General features: G+C 44.6%; 2 protein-coding genes across 4 annotated transcripts; one reads left to right on the top strand and one right to left on the bottom strand.

Annotated features, from left to right (window-relative positions):
• Nucleotides 1-12,401: 12,401 nt before the first annotated feature.
• Nucleotides 12,402-15,279, top strand: LOC4345661 (transcription factor CSA-like). 2 transcript variants are annotated; one of them, XM_026027433.2, is made up of 3 exons: nt 12,402-12,894; nt 12,990-13,406; nt 14,445-15,279. In XM_026027433.2, the coding sequence occupies exons 1-3, from the start codon at nt 12,543-12,545 to the stop codon at nt 14,792-14,794; spliced, it is 1,119 nt and encodes a 372-aa protein (XP_025883218.1). In that variant the 5' UTR covers nt 12,402-12,542; the 3' UTR covers nt 14,795-15,279. The 2 variants fall into 2 exon arrangements, with proteins under 2 accessions (XP_025883218.1, XP_025883219.1); XM_026027434.2 differs by having other exon boundaries at nt 14,454-15,279.
• A 7,786-nt stretch (nt 15,280-23,065) lies between these two features.
• Nucleotides 23,066-26,998, bottom strand: LOC4345662 (uncharacterized). Of its 2 annotated transcripts, XM_026027600.2 has the most exons (5): nt 26,525-26,998; nt 26,174-26,412; nt 25,661-25,809; nt 23,349-23,567; nt 23,066-23,264 (listed from the first exon to the last, which is right to left on the bottom strand). In XM_026027600.2, the coding sequence occupies exons 1-5, from the start codon at nt 26,707-26,709 to the stop codon at nt 23,262-23,264; spliced, it is 795 nt and encodes a 264-aa protein (XP_025883385.1). In that variant the 5' UTR covers nt 26,710-26,998; the 3' UTR covers nt 23,066-23,261. The 2 variants fall into 2 exon arrangements, with proteins under 2 accessions (XP_025883385.1, XP_025883384.1); XM_026027599.2 differs by having other exon boundaries at nt 23,066-23,567.
• Between the last annotated feature and the right edge of the window lie 994 nt (nt 26,999-27,992).

Below are 27,992 nucleotides of genomic sequence, written 5' to 3' on the forward strand. Positions count from 1 at the left end.
TAGGCATCTAGGGAGGAGGAAGAGTGTGTGGGGTCCATAGTTGACGAGTGATTTTGATTGGCCAAGTTTGGTTAGTGAAGGGAGAGATTTGACCAACTGGATAGCTCGGCCATCAGTTGGAGAAGCTGTTGGAACATGACTTTTTGCTAGAATTATCAAAATTTAGCTTAAAGAATCATTTGAAGAAGTGGTTGGAGATGCTAGTAGGCATATAGCTCCTTGTTAACATCCAAGATATATACTCTCTCTGCGGTCACAAAGCGTGGTTTTCAGCCATTTGCAACCTTATCAACCTTTTTTTTTTGTCAAAGATAAGGCCTCGCTGCCTAAAATTTTAGCAAAGAATGGCGCGAGTCTTTTGTTTGGTTTGCTATGAGAGCAACGGGTTCAATTCAACTATATACTACCTCCATCCCAAAATATTTGATACCGTTGATTTCTTTAAAAATGTTTGACCGTTTGTCTTATTCAAAAAATTTAAGTAATTGTTAATTCTTTTCTATCATTTGATTTATTGTTAAATATACTTTTATGTATACATATAGTTTTACACATATCACAAAAGTTTTTAAATAAAACAAACGGTTAAACATATTTAAAAAGTCAACGGTGTCAAACATTTAGGGAAGGAGGGAGTATTTGCTAGCAGATAGGCAATGCCAATTTTTTTCTTTCCAAACCAAATGAGTAACTATTCTTGGCTTGCCAATTATTTGGCGGCATAGTAAGATGGGCTACAGCGAAGCAAGTTGTTTTTGGATTTTTCAAAGTCCATATTATACAACTTTCACTACATAGATATTTAGCATTTTCTTTTAAAAAAATACATATATAAATGTAATATAATGAAAATTCAAAACTTAAACTCCTTCCAAAATAAATAAATATTCTAAACTCACGTGCACTAATGAAAACTGCAACTTTAATATTAATCTACTGTAAATTTTAATTTTCTTTGTTTTTATTTATTGGACTGACGTAGATGTATTTTTATGCTTACCTTGATTTTTTTCTCATATTAGCAGGTCTACATTAAAGCATATTTTCTAGAAAAAAAAGTATGTTAGAACATTAGTTGTTTCATCCATAAGAAAAATATAGACTTAGCTTGTTATGTTTGATGTAGCACATAATTAGTAAGGGTGATGGATAACATATACTCCTAGATAAGAAGAACAAACAATAAATATATGATCCTTACACTTATAATCCTATTAGAATTTTGTTTTTAGCTAAAATATAAGAATGTGAAGATAGAACTTTATACAAAAGTGTCGAAGTACGTGAACATTTTTTTAAAAAAAATCGATAATATTTGCTATTTGTTAGTTGGTGTAAACGGAATATGCACCAGAAGCCTGCGTGCACGTGATATGTTCCCGTTTAATTATCTGAACAACTACTTAATCCTGCTTCTATTTATCTTAATTTCTTTTACATTTTTCTACTTTGTGACATGCCAAGCAAGCATGTACTGAAATGTAGTACTACTACTTATTTAAGAATGTCTTTATTAATCTCTGGCTTCTTTAATAATTGTTCCCTGTTTGTACTAACAGCCTGTGCCAGGTAGTAGGAGCTACCAACATGGAGTATTGAAAGTCCGTTGAGAAGAAATGTACATGCAACTAGTTAATGTGTTACCAGTACATATATGATCTTCCCCTGAAAGTACTTTACTCCAGTAGCTAACTTCTCCATGCAACATTTTTACCATTAGTATTTTATATCCATGCAGAGGGTACAGCCGAAGCTAGTATGCCTATATTATCAATCAAAATGCTGACATAATTCAAATTACACATAGTTGTAATCTACTCCTAAACCGTTACCAAGCCATTTTTGCAGAGCCATCCATGGGTACAAAAACATATACACACCGGGTACTATTTATTTACAAATTTTGACCACTCATGTAGTCATGTTTCTTCTTTTAAAAATATAAATACTAAAAGGATACCATTGTCAAAGTATATGGAGTATTTATTTACGCTAGGTAATAGTAGAAGAAAGCAACAAAGAACTATTCGGCGCATGTAGACATACATTATTCCAACGTACGTACGTACCGATCGATTCCCTGTACGTTGATCCGAAGCAAAAACATTTGTATTCTTCCTCCCATACGCCAACCCAAGCTAGCTACTACTGCATGATCCTCCTCAGATCCTCAAGAGAGAGAGAGAGAGAGAGAGAGAAATATATGGATGGATGGAGTATCAGAGATCAGAGGGTGTGTATAGTTATTTGGTGTAAAATTTTTAAAATATACGGACACATATTTAAAGTATTAAACATAGACTAATAACAAAACAAATTACAGATTCCGCCTGTAAACTGTAAGACGAATTTATTAAGCCTAATTAATCTATCATTAGCAAATGTTTACTGTAGCATCACATTGTCAAATCATAGCACAATTAGACTTAAGAAAATTTGTCTCGCAATTTACATGCAAACTGAGCAATTTGTTTTTTTTTCTATATTTAGTGTTGTAGCGTCCGTTCCGTCGTGGCGCCTAGCGGGAAAATTATCTCTTAAAAACCCTAATTGCGAAATTCGTTTCTTTGTCCAGTGTCCGTGCCATCTCAAGATCTCAATCCCCGATCTATCGTCGAGTTCAATTCCGAATCCAATCCCTCCAAATCAAATTCCTCCGCAAAAAGTCCATTTTGCCTCCCCCAGGGTCGATGGGCCGATTTTCCCTCGGCCCATCTTCCCCTCTCTCTCCCGGCTCTCTCTCTCGCTTTCCCCGGCGCGCCCCCGCTCTCTCCCTCTCTCCCTCCGCTCCGCCCCGCGACGCGCGCGCGAGCGCGCGTCGCCGCGCCGAGCGCCCCTCCCTCGCGCGCCGCGCGCGAGCGCGAGAGCCGCGCCCTGCGCCCCTCCGCTCGGCCCCGCGAGCCAGCACGCGTAAGCCGCCCGCGCCGAGCCAAGTCCTCCCTCACCGCTCCCTCGCTGCCGCTTCCCGCGCGCCGTGTTCGCGTGCGCGTGCCCGCGCGGACGCCGCCCGTTGCAAGCCGCGCGCGCGTGCTGAGTGGTCGACCGCCCGGTCGCCACCGCCATCAGCCTCTGCACGCGCCTGTCGCCAATGTCGCCGCTCCGCTCCAAGCCGTCCCCCCGTCATCGTCGTCGTCATCGCCCGGCCCCCGCCACTCCACGCGCAAGCCGCCAAGGGACGGAGCCGCGCCCCTCCTCCCTCTGCCGCGACGCTCCCGCTCCCCTTCCCCTTTTTCCCGAATCGGCAAAGGGGCAAGCCCCTTTCTCCCCCTCCTTTTCCCCTTTTTCCTTCTCGCCGGCGTCATCCTCCTGCCGCCGCTTTGGCTGCAAGCGCCGAGCGCCAGCTCGCGCCTTGACCGTTCAATGTCGGTTTCCCTCGCCCAAACCGACATTGCCGCCCATTTAAGCCCAAGCCCTCCCCCTCCAAACTCTCTCATTTTCGCCTCCGCGCCATTGCCGCCCTCTGTTTCGCCGTCACCGATCGTCGTTGCGCGTGTCGGAGGAGCCGGCACGAGCAAGGACGCGGAAGAGGACTTCGGCCGCGCCCTCTTCTTCCTCTTCCCCGGCCCGAGGCCGGAGAGATTACTCCCGCGCCGTCGGCCTCTCGTCACAGCGCCCCGTCCCGCACGGTAGTGCCTCCCTCCGTTCTTCTTCCTCGCTCCATCTCCTCCCCTTAGATTTCGGTAGTAGCTCGAGTAGCCTCCCCGTAGTTAGCCGGCGCCGCCCCGACCGTTGCCGTCGCTCGCCGTGTGCTCGCCGCCGTCGCCGCCCGAGCTCCGTAGCACCCGCTCGTCGCCGGCCTCGCTCCGCGTAGTTCCGCCCAATCCGACGCTAGCGTCGAGTTCCCGAAGCCGCGTAGATGCTCTCACCGCCGGGAATCGGCCCCTCGTGGCCTCGTCGCCGTTTCCCTCTTCCCTCGCCGCCGGTTGCCGCCGCCGTAATCCGCCGCCGTCGAGCAACCTCCGGCGAATCCGAGCCGTTGGCTCGTCTCCCCTCGTCCCGTGCAACCGCCCGGTGTGCTCGCTTTTGCCTGTATCACCGTGGTTCGCTCCGCCGCTCGCCGCCGCCACCCGCCGTCCATTCGCGGCCGGGTCGTCGTCTACCTCCCGCCGGCCCGCGTGGCAGCCACGTAGGTGCCACGTCGGCGCCAGCTCAGCCTAGACCGGGTCGAGCCGACCCCGGTCGGTCCCTCCCCGTGCGCGCGTTCCACCGCGAGCCGTGAGGCTGCGCGTGGGCCCGCCGCATCCGCGTCCCAACCCCGCCCGCGCGCGTGCGCCGCGCGCTCCCTCCGCACGGTGAGCCGAGCCGCTGACAAGCGGGTCCCACCCGGGACCACGCGTGGTGAGCCCGGTCCACCGGCTCCCTCTCTCTCCTCCCTCCCGCGCGCGCGCTTGGGCCGTCTTGGGCCGGCCGGTCCGTTAAGCTCGGCCGAGCCGCCCCAAATCTCTTGGGCCGCACCCTAGCCACCCGAGGAAAAGTCTAATTTCCATCCCTCTGTTCTTTCTTTTCTTTTCTTTTTCAAAAAGGATTTAATTAAATCCTTTTCCTTTAGACCAAAAATCCAATAATCTTAGAAATTCAATATCTTCCCAACCGTAATTCCGTTTGACTCCGTTCAACTTCTAAAATTTCCCAAATCTCGAGATCTATCTAGTGTCACGCTTAGAGGTCTTTAATAGGGCTTTATTTTCGCCGTTTGTTGAGTTGTTCCGTTTCGCGTGTAGTTCCGGAGCCCGAAGACCCGCAGTGCGAGGATTTCGAGGATCAAGCTCCAGATCTCGAGCAAGGCAAGCCACCTTTGAACATCTTGAGCCTATATTTGAAATTTAATTATATTGCTTGCGAAATATTATGCATTGATAGGATCACACTTAATCTGTTGTCCCGTCTGCAAGGCAGATTGGCAGACCTACCTAAATTGTTGCATTTGATCCTTTCCTTGTTAATTGTTACAGCATGTCCCCTTGTAACCACCTAGTTGCGTCTTGATATTCGTGCATCCTGTGCGAGTATCGACGGACGCCTTCAAACTTATAATCTGAATAACAACTTGGGTAAAACTTGGGTTTTACGAAAGATTTGGAAAACCCAACACCTGGGTCGGTGCTTGCGAACTAAATGAATTTCCAAAACCGCGGACCGGGGAACGTACCGGGTGTACGATTTCCCGCTCTCGCACTTAAGGACCGATTTCCTTGGAATTTCATCCAAACATAAGACAAGTACGACCACATGGGTGGAATGGGACACCCCTGGCTGAGTAACTAGCTTATCAGGGGAGCCTTGATGCCGAGAGACATGTGGATTCGCCGGGGTGGTGTCGGGGAGGACCCCTGGGCTTCCTGGCACAGTATGGTCTGGGACCTAACCTGTTGTTGGTCTGGGACCCCTCTCGTCGGCATATGGTAAACCTGTATCGGCTTTCGAAATGCCTTGTCATGAAAGCTTGGAGGTCTCCCGACGTGGCTGATCCCCACGGGCTGGGTGATCCGGGTTAGTAATGTCGTGTGGGTAAAGTGTACCCCCTCTGCAGAGGTTAACAAACTGTTCGAACAGCCGTGCCCACGGTCATGGGCGGATGTGAGGTGATTCCTAGCGTAGTTTTGTTTGACTACTGCTTGTGAAATTGCTGTTGTGAAAAGGGGTTCGATGTTTGAAAAATCAGCAGCTGACGGGATCAGCTAGGCCCGGGTGGCCGTTTGAAAAGTTGTTGGCCCGGGTGGCCGTTTGAAAAGCTGTTGGCCGGGTGCCAATCTTGTTTCAATTCTAAAGATTGATGCATTGCACATACTCCGACCGGACGAGACGCACTGTCTCATCCGAGTCGTTTGAGAAGCACTCACCTAGTCGTTTTAGAAAAGAGTTCAAATAAAATAAATTGCAAAAATAACAGCCTTTCCTTGAAGCCTGCAATAAACACTTATTTCCCCTGGCTTGCTGAGTACTCCTGTACTCACCCTTGCTCTATATAAATAATCCCCCCCAGTTGCTGAAGAAGATGAAGCGGATCCTGCTGATGAGGAGTTCTTCCAGGAGCAAGCCGGCTACGATGAGTTTTAGGGTTTCGGCCTAGTTCCCAAGTCGCGCCTGTGTTGTGTGGTCCAAGTCCTAGCTTCCGTTTCCCTTTTGTAATGCAGTTGTGAGCTCGGGATCTGTCCGCAGCCCAACATGACTGTACTTCTACTCTATAATAAAGAGACTTCTGTTGCTGTGATATTCTGTCTTCCTGTGATACCAGCACTGTTTCCTGGGACTGGTATCGATTAACAGGTTAATTTAGAGCGTCACGGGCTAGTTCCAGTCAGGACTAGTTCGGGGCGTGACAAGTGTCCCATACATATATTCAAATATTTGACGTGATGTTTTTGGCCAAAATTTTTTTTAATGTAATCAAGGAGAGAGAGAGAGAGAGAGAGAGTCTGTGATGTGCTGGGGTCTGGACTGGATGTGCGTCGTCGTCCTTGTTGCAAGAGGGCAGAGAGCCACACATGTGTGCGAGACTGAGATGACATCTACACGTGCGGTGGGGACGGGCCGGGGTGGTGTTGTGTTTGAGTTGTTTGATGCCTTTGTTAAACTCGGTGAAAGCCATGAGCAGCAGCAGTAGCAGTAGTAGACAGCTGGGACAGTGACAAGCCTAGAGTGCAGTAGTAAGCCAGTAAGATCTTCTGCAACCAACCCAATGCAAGAGCTCTACACCTCCTCTTTCTTCTTCTTCAGTTCGATCGATCTCCTCCATTGATCGAGCGAGAGATCGAGCTGCAAAGTCTCGCTGTTCCATGCCACATGACTGAGTACTGCAGCCAAAAGCTCCGGGTGTTCACCGAATCACCGGGCCCTTTTCTTCTTCTTCTTTTTTTTCTCCCCAAGCTAAGCTGGTCAGCGTGGACAGTGCGTGTGTTCCGGATACATAGGAGAATAGTAGCAGAGCAGATCAAGTAGTTCTCTTCTGGATCGTATGGTAATGGTTAGATCTTGCGCAGCGCCATGTAATCTGAAGAAAGATGAATTTTCAGTTCATTGCTACTGCTATATACTCTCTCCGTTCCATAATATAGTAATCTAAAACCGGATGGGATACTTCATAGTACAACGAATCTGGACAAGAAGTATGTCCGGATTCATTGTACTATGAAATGTCTCATCCAGTACTAGGTTGCTGTATTATGGGACAAATGGAGTATTGTATCTCTATCCCAAAATGTAACGATGGTGATTTTTTTTAACGACTTGCACGAGACGGTACGAAGTTCTATTGATAGAGCAGAAAAAATTTACAAGATTATAATCCTGGAGGGTCGTAACCAAGAAAAAGGAAAAAAATATACCACCACCCACACACCAACAGCTCCAACACACAAATCCGGGAGAATGGTAGCACCGGACCGGCCACCGCTAAGTGTGACCGACCGCCACTAGACCAACAAAGGAACACAGACGGGATCGCCCCAAAAATGCCCCCACAACCAACACAAAGCTCAACTCTATCCTACAGCGTGCTTGCACTCGTTCGAGAGGTTTTGGCAAGGGGATGACAAAATGACGTCTCCAAGAAGATAAGCGACGGAAAACTGCCGCCGCCGTCTGTCAGGGGCTCAAAGGAGCAAAGACTAGGCTTTCGCCCGGCAACCACCCGCCATCAGGAGAGGGAATGAACCATCATTGTCGGTCCGGCCAAGGCTGGGCTGGGTTTTCACCGGCCGATCACCACCGCGAGTCCACGGCTGACGCACCGATGCTCCACCACCGCTCATCCTCTGCTGACATGTGGGACCATTACACTGGCGCCCTCCGCCAGCTAGCCTTCATGCGCCAAAGACCGCGCCACACCCACCGATAGCTCCTCCTCGCACCCTGGTCGCCTCCTCCACCACCGGCCGCGCTTCTCGCCCCAAGTCGGCCTCCTCCACCGGACGCGCCTCTCGCGCCAATCCAGCCTCCCGCCATCGGCCGCACCTTTCGCACCAAGCCGGCCTCCATCTCCGCCGCCCGCGCTGAGCCAACCTCTGCTGCCATCGGCTGCACCTCTCTGCGAAAGCCGGCCTCCGACCCCTCCTCCAAACACTGCCTCGCCGGCCAGATGCAGCCGTCTGCCACGCCCTCATCTAGCCTTCCGAGGTCGCCATGGTCGCTACCACACCGTGCCTCCTCCCACCGCAGCCACGGTTGCCATAGCAGCCGCTGCTGCTGTCATCCAGCCACCTGTTGTCGCCAGACAGCCGCTGACGCCACCACCGCGATGAACTCCACGCCTGCAATCACCGTTGCGTTGTCCTCCTCCGCCACTGGTCACGAGAGCTCTCTCACTCCGCCCTACGCCTCCACCCGTAAGCTCCAGTGACGAGAACCAATGCTGTCGGAGCTGTGAGCTTCACAGCCGCCCCCTTCCTATCTAGCAATTGGAGGGCCAGATCCGCCGTGCTCACCCCGGCCTGCACCACGCCGGCCGGCAGCACGCGTGCCGCTTGGCCTCCTCTGCGCAAGCCGCTTGGCCTCCTCCGCGCCCCGTCACGCCACTGTGCATGCCCTATCCCCGCCGCCCCGCCCCCCAAAAAAGAAATCTGACACGAGGGCGCCGAGTCCAAGTGTGGGAGAGCCGGATCCATTGACGTCAGCGCCGGATCCACGGCCGCCGTCGCTGGAGCTCCCCGCCGCCGCCTCCTTGCCGGCTTCTCCTCTTCTCTCCCGCGCCGGAGTCGAAGGATGTCGTCGGGATTGCGCCCTGCCGCCGCCCTCCCAGCATGCCACCGGCTTTCCAGTGGCGTGCGTGCTACGGCGGTGGCGCGGCGAAGGAGAGGGGGAGGGAGGTTGGCGGCGCGCTAGGGTTTCCTCCCCGTGTCGCCCGTGCGTGGACGATGCGGAGAGCGCTGTCCCGTAACGATGGTGATAAACTTCTAACGTCCGCACCAACTAGAGATGTACATATTACGCAACCAAGCATAACACATTTATTCCAAAGAAAATAATCAAAGGTCAAAAAAGACACGAAGAAAGGAAATATCAACGTGGAGTAATGTTGCATATCCCTATTTTATTATGAGTTCTCAGTTTGCATGTGATTGGCAATTTCATATGTCAAACAAAATGTATTGCTTTCTAACTTCTTTTGCTCTAAGATATATAGAGCTTGTCCATTTTATTGTTGAGACAGGTTTTAGCCTATCCATTTTCTCAGGTATATCTTTTCATCATGTACTAGCTATGTAACTTTAACAAAAGCTGTGCAAATTTAGAGATAAACTTTTAAACCAGTTGTATATAAACATTGATGACCTTTTCAACTCTTTTCTTGACCCCATTTGTGCAGCATCAATCACGTATATATGCATGCTAATTCAATAGGCCGGCCAAGAGGGGTGAGAGAGATACAAATGCATGTCACACCCTGTGGCCAACCATGCAGGGTAGGAATACATCCTTGTCCTCTATGAATATATGTATATTTCATATGCTTTCAATTAATGGTCAGAATCGTTTTTAAGAAAACAAATACAGAATGTCGGTTTTTAATTAAGATGCACGTACAATTAATGTTTTTTAGGACCTAAGGTAATGATTGAAACATTTCTCATCCAGTCATGTAAACAGGACAAGTTGTGTGTAAAACCGAGTGTTCAATTCCGCCTTTTCATCGAACCAAATGGCTATCAGTTAATCATTACAATAACTTTTCAGCCAATGAAAAACAAAAATGTCGTTTTTAATTAAAGAACATACGTACAATGTTTTCAGGCCCAATAGCTAGGTAATGATCACCAATCCTCATCGATCCGTTATTTAAGACATACAAGTTGTACAAAATTGTGCGGTCGTCCCGAACTAAACGAACCATTAATGAATTATAGCTCCTTTAAAATATAGGATAGTAAAAATATAGGAATAGGAAAAACGTAGGAATTGAAGTGGCATGTTTTCCTAATTCTACAGGAATGAAAAACACAGGAAAGATGAAGAGGGTCCCTTTGATAGCACCATAAGAAATAAACAAAGCAAATGATAGTTTCCAAGAGGTTGAACCTCTTGCTTATTTTCCTATGAAATTGAATTATAGGAATGCAATCCTAAGGAAAATTTCCTACACTTTTCTATGAATCAAAGGGTTTCATAGGAAAAATTCCTTAGGAAATTAAATCCTCCAAAATTCCTATGACAATCCTCCAATTCAAAGGGCCCTTTATTGTTAGAATTATTTCAAAGAGTGTTTATACAGAAGACCAGTTTTCGACTCTCAAGACAATATATAATTTTAAATGTTTTGCTAGCTAGCTGTAGACAGTTTTTAGGACTGAAAACTGTCAAATTTTTTTACCATTGATTCCGCGCTAAGATTTGTGCTCAAATGTTTTGCTATCGGATCTAAACCCTCTTTTCACAAGCTAGTTCCACCATCGCACGTTTATGGTAGATTTGTTCAAACTACACCTAAGTTACATCCTAGTTACATGCTACTTACATTGTAGTTATACTATAGTTATATTGTAATTATAGTGTAACTATACAATAACTATATTGTTATCTCTATATAAATTAGATATAGTTGTTTATATTATTTTAATACATATATACGAGTTATTATTATTATTATAGTGTAGTTCTACTGAAATTATATACTATAGTTAGATTTAAAAGTTTTTTTAAAAAAACTTTCGACAGTTTTTTAGCTAATCTCTAATTTTAATTAGGACCGAAGTGACGCACTGATTTAGTGTTGTGTTTTTTTATCCCCAGACAAGCCGTATCGAACTGAGTGATCAATCTTCCCCACTAGCTTTCTCACATTTCTCAAACCAAACAGACCAAATTAATTATAATATTGCTCCCTTCATTCTTGAATAATTAGCACTATTTGCATTGATACCATTCAAGTCTAAATTTTTTTATTAAAATAATAACAAATTGAATATATGTTAAATTATCGAATTGAAGTTTAGCATCGTTAATATAGCCACACAACTTAACTTTATTCATCATAATATAAAATGTATTTCCTCCGTTTTATATTATAAGTCGCTTTGATTTTTTAGTTAAACTTTTTAAGTTTGATCAAGTTTATTGAAAAATATATCAATATTTTTAATAGAAAACAAACATATTATAAAAATATATTCAATATTATATTTCATTAAACTAATTTGATCTTATTTATGTTACTAATTTTTTTCCATAAACTTGATCAAATCTGAAGAAGTTTAACTTAAAAATAGTCAACACGACTCGTAATATGAAACTGAGCAAGTACCGCTCTAGTCAACCGTCTCGATTATTCAGGAACACAAGGACACATATTAGAAAAAAATAACTCGTTTTACAAACACGTACTACTTCAAATATATTCCTTCATCTTAATAAACATATCTTCTCCGATTCATTTCGTTACCATTGAATTCACCTTGTCCTAATCAATTAACTCAAAACGAAAACATGGCATTAATTAATGGAGAATGTTACATGAGATCTCGTTTGGACAGGATGATAGCTCAGAATCGATACTTACCATACCAGGTATCATGCGATATCTAAGAGATATCATTACTCCCTCCGTTTTAAAATATAAGAATTTTTAATATAGTAACAAGTCAAACATTTTTAACTTTAACTATTAATAGCATAAAAATAAAAAGATGAATCATGTAACATTGATGTTGCTAGATTTATTATTAAACAAACTCTTTTTATTTATTTAAAACATCTAATTTTTATTTTTATAGATATAGTTGGTCAAAATAGTATCTCGGAGATCGTGTCAGAATCCAAAAATACAATATTTTAGGATGGAGGAGTATGTCCGAACGGGTTATTAATCGATACCTATTACTCCCTCCGTTTATGGGTATCAACCGGTACCTATTACTCCCTCTGTTTTAGATTATAAGATGTTTTTGACTTTGATCAAAGTTAAAAAGTTTGACTAAGTTTATAGATAAATATAATAATATTTATAATACTAATTTAGTTTCACCAAATCAGTAATTGAATATATTTTTGTAATAAATTTGTTTTGGGTTGAAAATGTTACTACGTTTTTCTATAAACTTAATCAAATTTAAAGCAGTTTGACTTTAACCAAAGTTAAAACGTTTTATCACTTGAAACGGAAGGATATCAAGGGATTTCTCAGAAATATCGTTCCGTCCGAAACGAGATACCGTCATGTAGCGTCTCCCATAATTAATACCGGTAACTAAATTCCAAAAGGGACGCAAGAGGAGGATATGATGGGTGTAGGTATATGCGTAGTACGTACACGTACGCGTGTATAGTACTAGTTAGGAGTACGTACGTATAGTAGCTGCTCGATCAGTCGCCGGCCGGTGGGGTATTCGTCTCGTCTCCCGGCTCCTCTCCAATCTCCATCTCCACCAATATAACCCCATGTCCGCCACCGTCTCCCATCTCTCTCCCTCCACAGACGATCCCCCTCCAGCTCGAGCTATCTTAGCTTAGCTCTCTCTCCCCTATCCAACAGTAAAAAGCTAGCTAGCTCACTTCGCTAGCTCTACCTCAAGCTCTGGCTAAAGCTGTGTTGTTGTGTGAGAGTGAGAGAGATGCCGTGCACGTCGGCGGCGTGGATGTTGCACGTGGGTGGTGCGGCGGCGGAGCAGGCGTCGTCGTCGTCGTCGTCCAAGGGAGGGGGGAGGGTGGTGACGGCGGGGACGACGACGATGGACACGGGCGGGTACAATAATGGAGGTGGTGGTGGGGGTGGGGGTGGCAATGGCGGCGGCGGCGGCGACCACCAGGAGAGCAGCAGCAGCGGCGGCGGCGGCGGGCAGTCATCCAGGCTCGCGGCGCGCGGCCACTGGCGCCCCGCCGAGGACGCCAAGCTCCGCGAGCTCGTCGCGCTCTACGGCCCCCAGAACTGGAACCTCATCGCCGACAAGCTCGACGGCAGATCCGGTACGTACTTACGCACGCCGCCGCCGCCGCCGCCGCCGTGCTTGCTGATGGCTGATGCTGACATCGTCGTCGTCGTCCTCGTCGCCGGCGTGCAGGGAAGAGCTGCAGGCTGAGGTGGTTCAACCAGCTGGACCCGAGGATCAGCAAGAGGCCGTTCAGCGACGAGGAGGAGGAGAGGCTGATGGCGGCGCACAGGTTCTACGGCAACAAGTGGGCGATGATCGCGCGCCTCTTCCCCGGCCGGACCGACAACGCCGTCAAGAACCACTGGCACGTCATCATGGCGCGCAAGTACAGGGAGCAGTCCACCGCCTACCGACGCCGCAAGCTCAACCAGGCCGTCCAGCGCAAGCTCGACGCCACCACCGCCTCCGACGTCGTCGTCGCCCACCACCACCCCTACGCCGCCGCCCACGACCCCTACGCCTTCACCTTCCGCCACTACTGCTTCCCTTTTCCGGCCGCCTCCCCCGCCGCCGCCGACGAGCCGCCCTTCACCTGCTTGTTCCCCGGTAAGTAAACAAGTAAACACTTCTCAGCTACAGCATCTCTGCACACGCTCCCAGCTCCCGAGAGAATGACAGGTGGGCCCCACACCGCACTGATTATTCTGAACCTGCTTCTCCTTCCTCTCGCTGACAGCCATGCCATGCCCACCACACCTATACAAAGAAAATAATCCTCCATTGTTGTTGTGAGCTAGCCAGTCGCCATGGTTAGGCACACACACGGGTTAGCTAGTACACGTACACTGATGCACAGTGACACACAGAGAGAGAGAAAGAGAGAGAGAGAGAGAGAGAGAGGCATGGCATGGCACTGGAGAAATGTGATTCGGGGACAGTGCACGGAGCGGCCGGCGCCAATGGCAGATCGAGCAGGCGGCCGGCCGGTCCGGTCCGGGCCGGTCGACGAGGAGTAAATGGATGGGTCGCTTTTGCTTCTTGAAATAGGAACCATGGCGACATGGATCAGCGCCTCTCTCTCTCTCTCTGCCCCCCAAAGACCAGGTACTGGCTTTGGACTTTCGTCGAGCACAGTGCGTGCGTGCGTGCGCCGCGCCGTGACGCGCCCGTGCAACACCACATGCGCACGCACGCACGCCACCAGTGAACTTCGGGCCTCACACACACGCAACAGTTGTTCATTTTGCACGTACCCATCCGTCTCCATTAATGCCCTGACCTCTCCCAACCCCTGCACCGGCCTCCCTCTTCCTCTCTCCCTGTTCATCTAGCTACATAAAAATTCAGTCTCTTCATTTCTTGATTGGATTATATTGGATTGGTTTGGTGTGTTTAGTTTCTTTTATTAGCCACACATTTGCAAAAAGTTTGGTTTAAGTTTTGCTTAATTGGCTACATCGATCGATCGCTATCTCGTCTCTGCATGCATGCCTCCTCGCCGTGACGCACGCAACCAACTCCATTGATTCGTGGCGGTCAATGGCGACCACGAGTAGCAGTAGCAGCTCTACCCTACACTGCTGGTTAATTACTGTGCATTTTCCACGGGCTAATTTAGGTAATTAATTAATTAACGCGAGCTAGCTTCTGCAGGGACGGCGGCGACGGCCGGGCGCGGCGGCGGCGGTGGCATGACATGGCCGGACGCCATGGCCGCTGGCGAGGTCATCGACGACGGCGCCGGCGGCGGCCGGTACGTCGTGGCCGAGCCGCCGCCGCCGTTCCTGGTGCCGGCGGCGCCGCACGGGTGGCTCGGAGGCCACGAGATGATGGTGATGGTGAACGACGGCGGCGACGTCGCCGCCGGCGTGGCGTCGTCGTACGACGGGATGATAGGCAGGGATCAGGGCGGCGGCGGCTCACACTTCGAGGCGGCTGCGGCGGCAGCGGCGGCGCCGGCATTCATAGACTTCCTCGGGGTTGGCGCCACATGATCGATCGATCGATCGATCGATGGATCAAACTCAAGAATCCATCCATGGACGACGACGAGGGCTCAAGATCATGATGCATATACTCCATTGACATGCTGTTTCAAGCATGCGCTCAGGTGGATCTAGCTACTAGCTACCACTAGCTCTAGCTCCTCTAGTTAGCTTGCCATAAGAAGTAGTAGCATTAGATGCATGGCTAGCTTAATTTCAATTAGAGCCAGCTATAAATATTTTCTGGATTAGTAATTAATTTATCTCTAGTGTGTAACTATATATATGTATGTGTTTATTTATTTCTAGCTAGCTAGAGCTGGGAAGAGAAGGGGGGGGTTGGTAATTTGGGGCTTGATTTTATAGAGGAGGGAGGATTACACTTTGATTAGTTGGGATTTTAGTTAAATTAGCCCCCATGCATATATATGCAACGCCAGATCATGTTGTTGATGAGCTTCATGAATGTGAACTGATGCTTTTTCAGTTGATCAGTTTAATTTAGCCAAGTGTAGATCAATTTTCAGCTGATGAGACCACCAGGGTGTAGTTTTTGTTGTTTAGTGCTTATATTTGTATGGCTCAAAGCTTTTCATCAAACCAATTAACATGGAGGGTATTTTTGCCATATGCATTAATCAACATAAATGTTACACATCACTCGATATTTTTGTATTGCAAAATCACAAGAATTTCCGACCTTGTGATTTCTTTTGTGGTTCGTTCTTAGGATGTGTTCTTCCCCCATTTTCCTAACCCACCTATCTCGTTTTTCGCGCGCACGCTTTTCAAACTGATAAACGGTGTGATTTATATAAAAACTTTCTATATGAAAGTTGTTTTAAAAAATCATATTAATCCATTTTTTTAAAAAAAGTTAATACTTAATTAATCATAAAATAATACGAGCTTCGTTTTACGTGCCGGGGCCCTCCTCCCGAACACAGCCTTAGTCTTCACCAAGCACCCAATTTGGATTCGGGGTTAGACATGGGTGGGGGGCTGGAAGCTAAGATGAAAGATGTTCCCTGGTTAAGAGGGATGTGATCGAAGTGGCAGCAACCTAGCATTGGCTCGATGGCTTGTGGCAACACTTCGACACAATAGCATAGGACGGTAACTAGGTAGTGATTAGGAGACGGTGGGAAGTGGCGACACATCTAACGGTGGGAGCTATTGGAGTCGGAGGAGGACGAAGGTATACACTACTGCAGAAATGATCTTTGTAAATGGCCAAAACATGAAGTTGGAACAAATCCGAAGCCCTCTCCACTGCTCATTGCCCCTCCTACGCTAGATCCAGGGGATGTCGCGCAGCTGCAGCGGCTAGCATGCAATTAGAGTCATTGTCGTTGTTGAGGTTGTTGTCTCAGGGCGCCTCCGGCCACCAGATCTGGCCATCGTGAGGCCACCGATGATGGAGGATGACTCGAGGTGTGCGGCGCCGATCCCGTTGCCGTCGCTCTCGCCGCCACTACTAGCAATTCATGGTTGTCATCCTGGGGCCTCCTCTGTTAGATCTGGCCATCGCGAGGCTGCAGACGTTGGAGGAGCTGAGGCACGTGGCAGCTGCTCCCGTCGCCGTATGTTGCCACATTCAAGAAGTGAAGGAGAAGTGAAGAGGGAGAAGGAGAGGATGCAGAGAAAAGATGTGAAGTGATGGGGGAGAGTGGAAGGAAAAATAAATAAAGGGAGAAGTGAATGGATAGAATATAGAACCGGGTGCATGAAAAATAAATTAAGAGAGGGATGTGTTCAGTCATGCAAAGCCCTTCAACCACCGCTTGTGAAAATCCGTTGTATATTTTTACATATGGGTCTCTTTTTAGTCTATTTGTAAAAATAAAGGGTATGTCTGTAAAAATCGTATTTTATAGTGATAAGCGACTAGAGCTGTAAAAAGATAGTTGTGAAATCGAGAAGTGGGGAGAAGGATGTGGGAATGTGCAGCGTGGTCCAACAGTGAACCGGAAGAATTACATGATGTAGCCAGAAGAAATGTGTCGAGTGACACATAGATGGTTTCTTAATTAATCTATGAAGTGTATTTTTGACATATGTCTTCATACAATATAACTAATCCAAGAAAGCTATGTTAATTTAAGTGGGAGAGACTGAAAATGAGGTAACGCAAACAAATTGATAGAATCGGTGGAACATTTTCTGTAATTAATTGTGTATTAGTTGGTATATATATATATATATATATATATATATATATATATATATATATATATATATATATATATATATATATATATATATATATATATATATATATATATATATATATATATATATATATATATATATATATATATATATATATATATATATATATATATATATATATATATATATATATATATATATATATATATATATATATATATATATATATATATATATATATATATATATATATATATATATATATGCTTACTACTAATGTTTTCCTATTTATAATATAACAGGTGTTGTTTCATAATGTTAATTTGTCTCTTTGATAAAGACAGGTATATGAGATTGTGGTTGTTGTGCGTTGTGCTGCAGAGAGAATATAATATATACTCACTATCATTTTCAAAAAAAAAAACTATCTCTGCATTCATAATGTTCTCATCCTTTATACCTCTAATTGAGAAAACCCCTAACCAAATAAAAACTAGTGCTTAATTTGAATAATTTAAAATCACCATAAATTATTGAATTCCCCACCCCTAAATTTGACAAACTTAAACCAAATTTGAAGCAATTTCAATAAAGGCTAAATTACCCGAATGCCCAAAAGTTTTGGTATTCTCAACCTTTTTTGCTCAAAGATCAAAATTTGTGTTTTGAATGAATTAACAAAGTTTAGCTAAAAATTATAGGAATGTTTGGATTTTAGATTTTTGAATTTTGTAAAAAAAATTGTTGATTAGGGTAATATATAATGTCTAACTAGGAAAAACAAATGTATAACTCAAACATTTTTTCCTTTGTGAGGTTTTAATCTATAGTGTGGGGATTGTCACTTGCATTATATATGAGCAAACAGTAACACAACGCCACAACCATTTGAAAAAAAAACGAGTATTACAAGTCACAGTAATATATTGAAATGTGTCATTCATAAAGAACTTAGGGTGCTCTATAAAAACTTGATAGTAGTATTTTCTTAAATTTACAAACAAATTAACAGTCAACACAATACCAAATATAGCCCTAGAATGTCGTTAAACTCAAGTGTGTATGGTCTAGTGTAATTAATGCAAGCAAGCCCTATGATGATTGAATTGGTACACAAAACACTGTGATCAACTGTGCCAACATAAAATTAGTGGCAAAATTAAGACCATAGTACTCCTACTATACTAGTAGCAAATAGCAAAGCCCCAGTGACTGCATGTATTACTTGTGTCCACATTAACTAATTCACTGCTCATGAGTGTGAAGATTGTACATGTACACAAGCTGGCTATAGCTTGACCATGTTCCAAATGGTGTTCATAATTAAGGGCTTGTTTGCATCCTGGCTAGCTAGAGATTGTCCTTCCATGGTGTGAGTGTGTGTATGTGTGTATAGTTCGTAGGCAATCAATGAATGCGTCCATGCACTCAATTGAGTAGAAAGTGACTGCTCAATTCAGTTGAGACGTCCTACATCTCAGATACGTACGTTTCCATGTGTCGGGGTTATAATGGGCTTGTCTCTTTTGTAGAGGGAGAGAGAATTAGCTAACATACAACTGTTCCAACTGATTCTTGTTTTTGGATCGAGTATAGTTTAATTGTGCTGGAATCATTCGTGATTAGGTAGCTAATGGGGTACTATACTGCTGATCATGAGAAGATTTTTGGTTTCTTTTACAGCCTTTTTGAGAAAAAACACAGGTAGGGAACATGCGTGATATGATTGAAGGAGTTCGTTCCCATGGTCCTATGTGAGTGAAAGGGAGAGGTCGCAGATACAAACCCTGTGTACAAGTAGATCAGTTGCTGAATGGTCGATTCATTGGCATTGTCAAGGTACTGTTAGCTCTTCTCTGCAGGCTCTCAGCTCCAGCTCATCCATAACTAAAATCCTCACTTTCGACTCAAGTATATAATTAAATTTAGTTTCATAGATTCCAGAATTAATTAAAACCCATGAATTTAGATATTCTGTTCCACGACTTCTAAGAAAATTCCTTACGTACACACGAGATTTTATTGAATCACCCCTAAGTTGCTCATAAATATGTCATATTTAATTGGTCAAATGCCCAATTGTGACGAGATGTTAAATATACTTTTATCCTCTCCTCCATAGTTTTGATAAGACAGTCCTGTGTGCACGTCATTGTTCGGTATAGTAGCCTCCATATGTCAGCTGATGGTGTGGGAATCGGTGGTGGTAGATGGAAGATTCATCAACTTCTCCCAAATGTTGATGGTTAGTCCAAATTTACTCACTACTTTAGAGTCGATTTTTCCAAGCGGCTAAAACATATATTCGTAGGTGGGGTAGTAACTGTTTTCTCCAGGTATATGTAAAAATAGAAATTTTCTCTTATGGACAGTACAACCATGCGCAAAAGGAGTTCACCTAAAAAATAATAATAATAATAAAAAGAAAATCCCAAAAATATCTGAAACCCTAACAGATGGAACTCCCGTGCCTAGGATCCATTGTCGCCATCACTACCACTATGCCTTTTAAAGCAATATAGATTTAGATTGAACTCCTAAAACTTTTTAACCATCCAGAACTTCCGAAATTCATAAATGTTTGACCAAATCTATTTACAAACATCAAATATTCATGTATTAATTTTATGAGATAAGGGAGTGTAATTTTCTTCCCAAATAAATATTTTTCGACCAAGATGACCGATTAGGCCAACAATGACTCATTAGTCAATCAGCTTTCACGAAAAGCGGTCGGTTTTCATGAAATCGCTAGGCCTCAGTTTGCAGAAACCAATAGGTATTAGTCGGTTTCCGTACAACGTTGATAGAAAATCGTTGGTTTTTACTAATTAATACTTTTTGGTCGATCGGTTGGGTAAACCGGTGAGCTAGGAGAGGTAGCGCGCACGCGCCAAAAACGTAATGGCCGCCGCGGCAGCAGCAGCGGTTGATTAGACCTGTCGGCCACATGCTCGCGCGGCGTACGTGCCGGCCGGCCGGAACCAAGGTCCCGCCCAGCCCGGCCGGCGACCAAGACGACGACGACGACGACGCTGATACACACACGTAGGACTACTTACGTCTCCATCTCTAGGCCCTAGCTAGCTAGCTAGATACCCAATCCGTCCCAAAATATAAGTATTTTTAGCACAGCATCAAGTCAAATATTTGTAACTTTGACTATTAATAGAAAAAAAATAATCAATCATGTAAAATTGATGGTACTAGATTTATTATTATCATGATATGTATTTTTTATATTTAAAGTATAGATATTGTTGATCAAATTAGTATCTTGGAGATTATATCAGGGTCCAAAAATACTTATATTTTTGGACGGATAGAGGGAGTAGTAGTTATATATGAATCATGTCAATTAGTAGTAGTAGTACAGCTACTACTCACCGTGCCTCTCGGCGCACGCAGAACACGCCGCTGTTTTCAATACTCCGAGAGGAGCCTTGTTAAACTCGTCTCCTCCGCGGCCGGCTGGCCGGCCGGTGTCCGGAGATGCCGGGCAAAGGCAGGCATGCATGGTCCCCGGAGAGGTGCGTGAGATCGATCGATCGATCGATCGGATGGACGGACGCGTACGTGTACGCTCGCCGACGGCGACGGCTCGCGCGGCCACGGCCACGGATGCGCCGGCCGGTGATCGATCGATCGAGAGATCGAGTAGTCTTCGTGGATGCAAGGAATGCTATGCTCTTGGCTCTCCGTCGGCGGCGGCGGCGGCGGCGTACGTACGACGTTAATTAATTTGTCGCTTCCTCGCCGGGATCGTCGGCCGCGGCGGCACATGATGCGGATTAAATACGTGCCTACGTACGCCGTCGCCATGCGTCGTTGGAGACGAGCCTCTATTTTAGTGGCTCCCGGTGTAAATACAGTAGTAGTAATTGATTTATTGATTGAACTCTCGTACGTACGTGTCGTCGCATATACGTCACGTTTAGCAGCAGGATATGTATGGTTTTTGAATTGAATTTCAGTAGAGGTGAAAAAACATGACAGTCACTGATGAGCGTGAATATATGGTAGCTTCGACACAGCATATCTGTCGTCTTTTTCTATTACACGATTGATGCACGTACATATATATGCAGTCACCGCTATTCACACGTCATGTACGTATCGATCTTATTCGTGCAATACGTACTTCATTCATACAACTGCCAGTGTGTCCTCCAAACCACACACTTCGACAGGCAGAGTGCACTTAACAACCAATATTTGGGATTGAGCAGCTCCATGGAATACGCAAATCGCGAAGTAACCGTAACTCAACTAGTTAAATTCCTCATGAGACGAAGCTAGCTCATCCAAATTTAAGTTCTAAACTTACACATGTGCTCAAATTTACGTCTAATTATTTTTTCAATTGTAGTCTTGTAGACGATGTATATGTGTCGACAGCGAGACACCCATAATAACTTTAGTGCGTGTGTTCTACAGTGTTTCTAAGAAAGATTAGATATGCAAATTAGCAATCCTTGGGAGCATAAATACATATTCCCTCCGTCCCATAATATAAAGGATTTTGACTTTTTCTTACACTATTTAACCATTCGTCTTATTAAAAAAAGTTAGAATTATTATTTATTTTATTTGTGACTTACTTTATTATCTAAAATACTTTAAGCATATTTTTTTATTTTTTATATTTGTATAATTTTTTTAATAAAACAAATGGTTAAACAGTATAAGTAAAAAGTTAAAATCCCTTATATTCCCTCCGTTTCAAAATGTTTGACACCGTTAATTTTTTAAGTACGTGTTTGACCATTCGTCTTATTTAAAAAATTTAAGTAATTATTTATTCTTTTCATATTATTTGATTCATTGTTAAATATATTTTCATGTACACATATAGTTTTATATATTTCACAAATTGTTTTAATAAGACGAACGATCAAAACATAACATGAGTATTATTATGGGACTGATGGAGTACCATGTACGATGCAAGTAGGCAGTGCAGGGAGCGATATATCCGGGGGTGGGGGTGGGGGTAAGTGGGCGCCTGGGCGGTGGAGGAGACGCAAGTGTCAATCGGAGAAATTAAAGGCAAAAACGGTCCATGCCAAGCGCTTGACGCGGCCACGAGATCGACGGCCCCCGTCCCCGTACGTCGCGCTCCATCTCCATCAACATCGCTCCCCTCGCCGCATCAGACAAACAGCCGCAGTGCCATTCTTCCTTGCAACCAGTGCACTGCACTGCACTGCAGGGCTACCAAACGACTATAATATTGTTTACGTGGAACGTGCGCTGCTACCTGTAACTGGAGTACATGGCCGCCGGTCACCGTCCACGCTGCCACCCTGAACACAAACACAAAAAAAAAATGAAAAAAAAAGTTATATATCTGGTTGTTTCATCACTCGCGATTAATATAACCAGCTACAAATTCACAAGAGAAACGGCTTACTACTATCAAACACCAAATCATATCATCATCCGGTCTCTGCTCCGGTCGGCGTACGGCCGCGCCCGCCCTGGCGACGGTACGCGCCGAGTGTCCGTGCACGGGGCACTGTGGCCGCGTTCGTGCATGACGCGATGGCCTTTTGTCCGTTATCCATGGCGACCTCCTCCATCCCGCATCCATCCATCCATCACACGCCCCCTCGCTCCCCCCGTGTGATCCTGCAGGTTTGTGGGGGCACACGCAAGTAACAGTACAAGCTACTATTCTCTCTCAGTCTTTCTCCTCCCCCGGAGCCTATCCAGATCAAGCAGAGCAGCCACACGGCCGGCCGCCCTGGCTGGTCGATCCATGACTGTGATCAGCTCGATCTGCGGTTAAAAGTTAAAAAACCAGATGCAAACTTGCAGGTAAGGAAGTCACATGCAGTCAAAAAAAAAGGGGGAGCAGGTCAGGTGAGGTGAGCCACAGGTTAGTAATAGTACCTGCTTAGGATTGGCAGAGGGGAATAATTTGGAGCAGGGGATCACTCAGGCTGCCTGCCACTTTGGGTTACTGGGCACTGGCTGGTGGTGGTGACAAGGAGAGCTTCTGCTTGACTGCTCTGGACATATCACATACTATGGTTGAGGAATGAAGAACAGGTTAACACAGGTCAAAAAGAGTGTGGTTAGAACTTATAAGAGATGAGGATGGCGTTAGCGAAGGAACATTTGTGTTCTCCAGCTGATTATTCCAGTAAAAAAGATTCCGAAACCGGAATGAATAACAATTAGCTGTTTGAGCAATGATGCTTTAGATGCGGAAGTCCGCTTCAAGGAAGCTGTGGTTGTGTCCTTCGGTGCCAAATTTTCAGTGAGCACAACGCCGTCCAAACTGGAAGGTTGATTTTATTCACTGTTCGATGGTACCGCTTGTCAGGCATGATCATGAGAAAAGAAGTCATCTTCACAGCTGTTGTCATGCTTCGACTTCCTGTACCTTGAGTGATTCTTTTGAGGCGATAACATCCTCTAGGTCTTGTGGCGATAACAGCTTCGTGGAAGGCTTAAACCCTGTGTCATCAGAGAGCACTGCCTCTGGTTCTGTGGGTTCGACTGTGAAGTGGTCTCCGAGGGCAGAGATGATCCCTTCGGTGAAAACGGATCGTGATGGCATATACTCCTTCATGCGACACAAGAAATCTGTGTGGTTCCTCGCCTGAAAAATAAGATAGGGCAATTGATATGAACATCAGCATAATGTCGAGGAGCCCTAAAGTTAAAAAGCTCACAAATGCAAGCCGCGCAATCACAGCGTCTGTGATTTAGGCTCAGTTCTAGTTTTAGCATTCCTAAAATCAAAACATACATTGAATTGAACAAAAGCGTGTGATGACTTCAGAACCATCATTACATATAACGAATAATTGAATTTTGTTCTACGGGAAAAGGAGATGTGTACATTTAGGTACCGGTGGCAATGGGCCACTTGAGGATCAAAGCTAATCTGCTAGTGGTCCAGAGGATATCAGCAGGTTCCCAGACAAGTTGCTGCTTGCAGCCGCTGGAATTTATAAATTGTTTCATGCAATACCAGATCTTCACATCCAACAGCAGGTAGAAAACCAGTATGCTCCACTCAATGCTTTGTTTTCAGCTAGATGATATTCAAGTACAAGAAAATAAATGCTTATATTGAAATCCCTTGAGTACTTCACTTTTAAGGTTTCAATATCATCCCCCGGAAAAAGAAAAGGTTTCAATATCATCAGTCAATGGTAAGCTAGAGTTTTGCATTGCTCAACTCTTTGGGCTGGCTGGACCTAGTCGAGTGATACACCCTTAAAACTACTACTGTTCTACTTTTCTGCAGAATTACTGTTGATGTTGCTAAAATCATTAGTGATCAGTTACTGGCATTTGGTTCTAACCACAGACTGCAAAAATGTTTTCACACTTCAGACCAAATTCTAGGCAGAAGCTCGCTTACTACAACAGAAGTCAGTATTGGAAGTCATGTGCATAGATAGTCTAAATAACCAGATCAGACTGGAAGTTTTAACAGGAGAAAACCTGAACCATGGCCTTAATGGCACAGCTCCTTTCAAAGATTGTTTGTGGAAGTGGACAAGAGAAAACAGGCCCAACAATCTTGCAAAACCAGCAAACGGACAGTTTCGAAGCAATCGAACTGCCTTTTTGTTGGACATGAGAAGAGAAAGAAATAGAAAAGGGTTAAATGGGCTGACTGGTGGTCTGGCCCAGACAGCACCTTGGGCTCCCATGGCCTATCTTCTCTCCCAATCTGGTTAGTTTATTGTCGTCCAACAATATGGAGCGGAGCACAGATCCACAATCACCGTCATCCACCAAAATTCAGAAGGGCCATCATCTGCCATTGGTACAGACTGGGTGGGGGCAAAGATCAGTAGAGGTAGAGGCTTGCAGAGACAGCCTGACCTAAATTGCTCAATCGGGATACACATGCAGTTAGGTTCCATGCAGGTACAGGTGACTAGATTACTCTGTATCTCCATTTTGTCGTTAATATAAAGTGGCACTTCTATAGTTATGTTCATAGTATTTCAGAATAAAAGTAGTACCCTGGTAATAAATTATCAATATTAAGATAAAGGTGGTTCAAGCAGCAAATCATTAACCAGACAACCAGTGGACTCGCGTTTTCCGTCAACACAAGTTTTCAGAACTATGGAACACATTATAAGACCGTCTGGTAGGAAAAAAAAATATTGAAGCCACTACCAGCTTGTTCAGTGCATTAGTTATCTTGAACTACAATAGCCAGGTAGCTACTAACCAGCAGTTTATAGCTCAGTTTTTCTTCGCTATATTGTGGAAATATCTATACTCTTTTAAAAGAATGCAATGGTGGTGGCAGTGAATCTGCTCCCCACCAACTTTGTTGTATAGTCCTTTTTTTGGAACCAAATACTCCTTCATGAGCTTTGATATCACAAATAATCCTTCTACATATGAATTCTATCTTATTTCATCTCTAGAATACAAATTTATTGTACAAAGACATCTAACAGGGACGAAATTGTCCCAAAAACCTCACAATTAATTAACTCCAAGCAATATTGGCACACTTATAATTTATTCTAATCCATAGCAAAGCATGGGTATTTAGCTAGTAATCCTAAATTTGATTATTAGCTTACAAACTACAGGAACTGATATCCAAGCATATCTACTACCTAACCAAACTACAAATTTTATGTTTGCCTGAAATGTTAAAATCTAGGTGTTGATAAGTATATAGAGGGAAAAATAATATGAAAAGAACTGTACCAGTCGATAATCAGGTGCACGTTTTGGGATTTTGAGATAATCCATATTCTTCATATCATAATCCCATAAGAATGATGTATGATGAACCCAACGATCTCTTGTAATGGATTGAGCATTTCCTCCAAACTTCCTTTGACTAAAGGCATAATCTGCAGAAGTAAAAATACATGAATAAATTAACTTCTAGGAGAACACTTACTACAGCATAAAGTACATACTCAAGCAACATCAGAAGGAAATATGTTGTTAGTATCTCTTCGATAGTAAAATTGGACTAATAAAAAAAACTGAACATTTAATTTGAGACTTTTAAATGAAAACTAGGATATGAATATGCAAGTTGTACATGTAGTATAAAACACATCATGTTTTTTTATTAATCAATGTCATACATGCTATAGAGGGCAGAATGAAATAACGATTACGAACATGGAAATTTCCATCAATTTCGGTAAAATAGGGGCATTACAAAATTTGCTGTCAAGTGATGAAAGACCAGACGCTATGGCATACCATTCTCACGCAGATGAAATTCACCGAAACCATCAAACACCTTGTCATACAACTGACCAGTCCAAGACATGATATCCCGCGGAAATGGCTGCAGTCCAGGAATGGCGGTCTTGCTGCATATGAATGTGGCAAACACTGTCCCCTGATCGACGATGACTGTGCCACCACCACTGAACCTCCTTATAACCGGAACTTTATCCCGGAGGACCGGCTCAATCTCGACAAGCTCCGAAACTCTCCTGTCATCACCGAAACCCCGTCATCAACAGAAGTCGTCTCCTCAACAACGAGCAGGACACGGCACTACACCACATTGTTTACGGCGGCCACCAGGAAGAAGTGCTTGCTTACCCTGACACGCCCATGACGATGGTGGCAGGAGCCGTGCCGTCGTTGATGATGCACCAGTTATCCCCGGTACGGCGCAGCAGCCGTTCCTCCAGGTGCAGCTGCCGCAGGATCGGCACGCCGCTCATGGTGACCAGCCGCATGAGCGGGCGACCTGCGCCCCTCGCTCCAGCCACCCCAGCGGCCATTCTTGTCTCGGAATGGGCGGCTCACGCTGGGAGTCTCTCAGTGGCGCATTCCGTCGAACAGGCCGCGCGCGCGCCGCAGCTTGGCAGGGTCAACCCCTCCGGGACCTCGACGAGGATGCCACGCAGAGCGCGTGGATAGGGAAGGATCGAGGCCGTCGGCGCCGTGCCTACGGGCGGCCCTCTCGCCGGCGACGCGCACGCGAGGCCGCGAGAGGGCGAAGCCTACCTCCGCCGGCGAGACGGGGAGGGAGATGAGAGAGGAGGACGAGTTTGACCAGATTTCCTCTTCTTTTTTTTTTTTTTTTACTTTCGCTTTCTTATTATACTGTCCTATCTGGGCTGGGCTGGAAAAAATTGGACCAGAAGAAGAAGCCTTTAGGCCTCCATGGGCCGGATAGTTAGCAGGTGTGGCCCATTCGTGTGGGCCCAATTGCACATATGCAACGGGCAAAGATGACCAGACCAGCCCATGTTGTAGATGCCTCGTACTAGCAGATACAATACACATTATTTTTGTTTTAAAAAACACATTATTTCTTCCTGTTTATATCAAATCAACTGTTGTTTTTCAACTGTACACTAATTTATATCGAATCACACTTGCACAACAAACAGATGATCATTTGATTGTGTGTTTATCTTTTGATATATTTAGAAATGGATTTTGGGTTATTGCCTCTCCATAAAATGGGTAGTGTATTCCTCTTTGGGGGAAGATGCATGTATATTTTTTGGGGAAATAACATATTTGCAAACAAAAAATAATTTGTGAATAAAACTTTTATATACATGTTTATAGCGAAATAAAACAAAGGCTGAAAATTAAATTTTGATGAAATAACCCCAAAATTAACTTCAAATTTAATGTTGAAAATTTAAATTTTGGCTGATAAGTATAAGTATAAGTGAAAAGATAAGGCCCGATATGTTGTAACACATTGTGATTGAATCTTGATCCAACTTAGAATTTTCTTAGAAAAAAAATTCAAGAATATTGTAAGTACATATAACACCGTTTTTTCTCTTTATAATTATTCGGTTGTAGTACCAGTCGATCTTTTCTTTAACCAGGCTAGCCGAAGAAGAAGGCCGGCCAATTTCCGTCAAAATAACCATCATCTTTTCCATTCTGTGAACTTATTTTTTTTAAAAAAAAACTGTAAGCTCTCATAACTTGTGCATACTCACCCCTATAAACGCACACACGTACACACCATCCTTGTGAGCATTTTTGAAAGACTAGCGGAGCATATATTAAGATTAACTAAGTCATCGCAGACATC

The sequence above is a fragment of the Oryza sativa genome, chromosome 8 (assembly GCF_034140825.1).
Source record: "Oryza sativa Japonica Group chromosome 8, ASM3414082v1".
NCBI classification, from domain to species: Eukaryota; Viridiplantae; Streptophyta; class Magnoliopsida; order Poales; family Poaceae; genus Oryza; species Oryza sativa.

Coding starts and splice junctions, on each gene's coding strand:
- LOC4345662 (XM_026027599.2), bottom strand. CDS start 26,709: ATGGCCGCTGGGGTGGCTGGAGCGAGGGGCGCAGGTCGCCCGCTCATG. Junction 26,413..26,524: donor ATCGTCATGGGCGTGTCAGG/GTAAGCAAGCAC, acceptor CGGTGATGACAG/GAGAGTTTCGGAGCTTGTCG. Junction 23,568..25,660: donor GTGCACCTGATTATCGACTG/GTACAGTTCTTT, acceptor CTTATTTTTCAG/GCGAGGAACCACACAGATTT.
- LOC4345661 (XM_026027433.2), top strand. CDS start 12,543: ATGCCGTGCACGTCGGCGGCGTGGATGTTGCACGTGGGTGGTGCGGCG. Junction 12,895..12,989: donor CAAGCTCGACGGCAGATCCG/GTACGTACTTAC, acceptor GCCGGCGTGCAG/GGAAGAGCTGCAGGCTGAGG. Junction 13,407..14,444: donor CTTCACCTGCTTGTTCCCCG/GTAAGTAAACAA, acceptor AACGCGAGCTAG/CTTCTGCAGGGACGGCGGCG.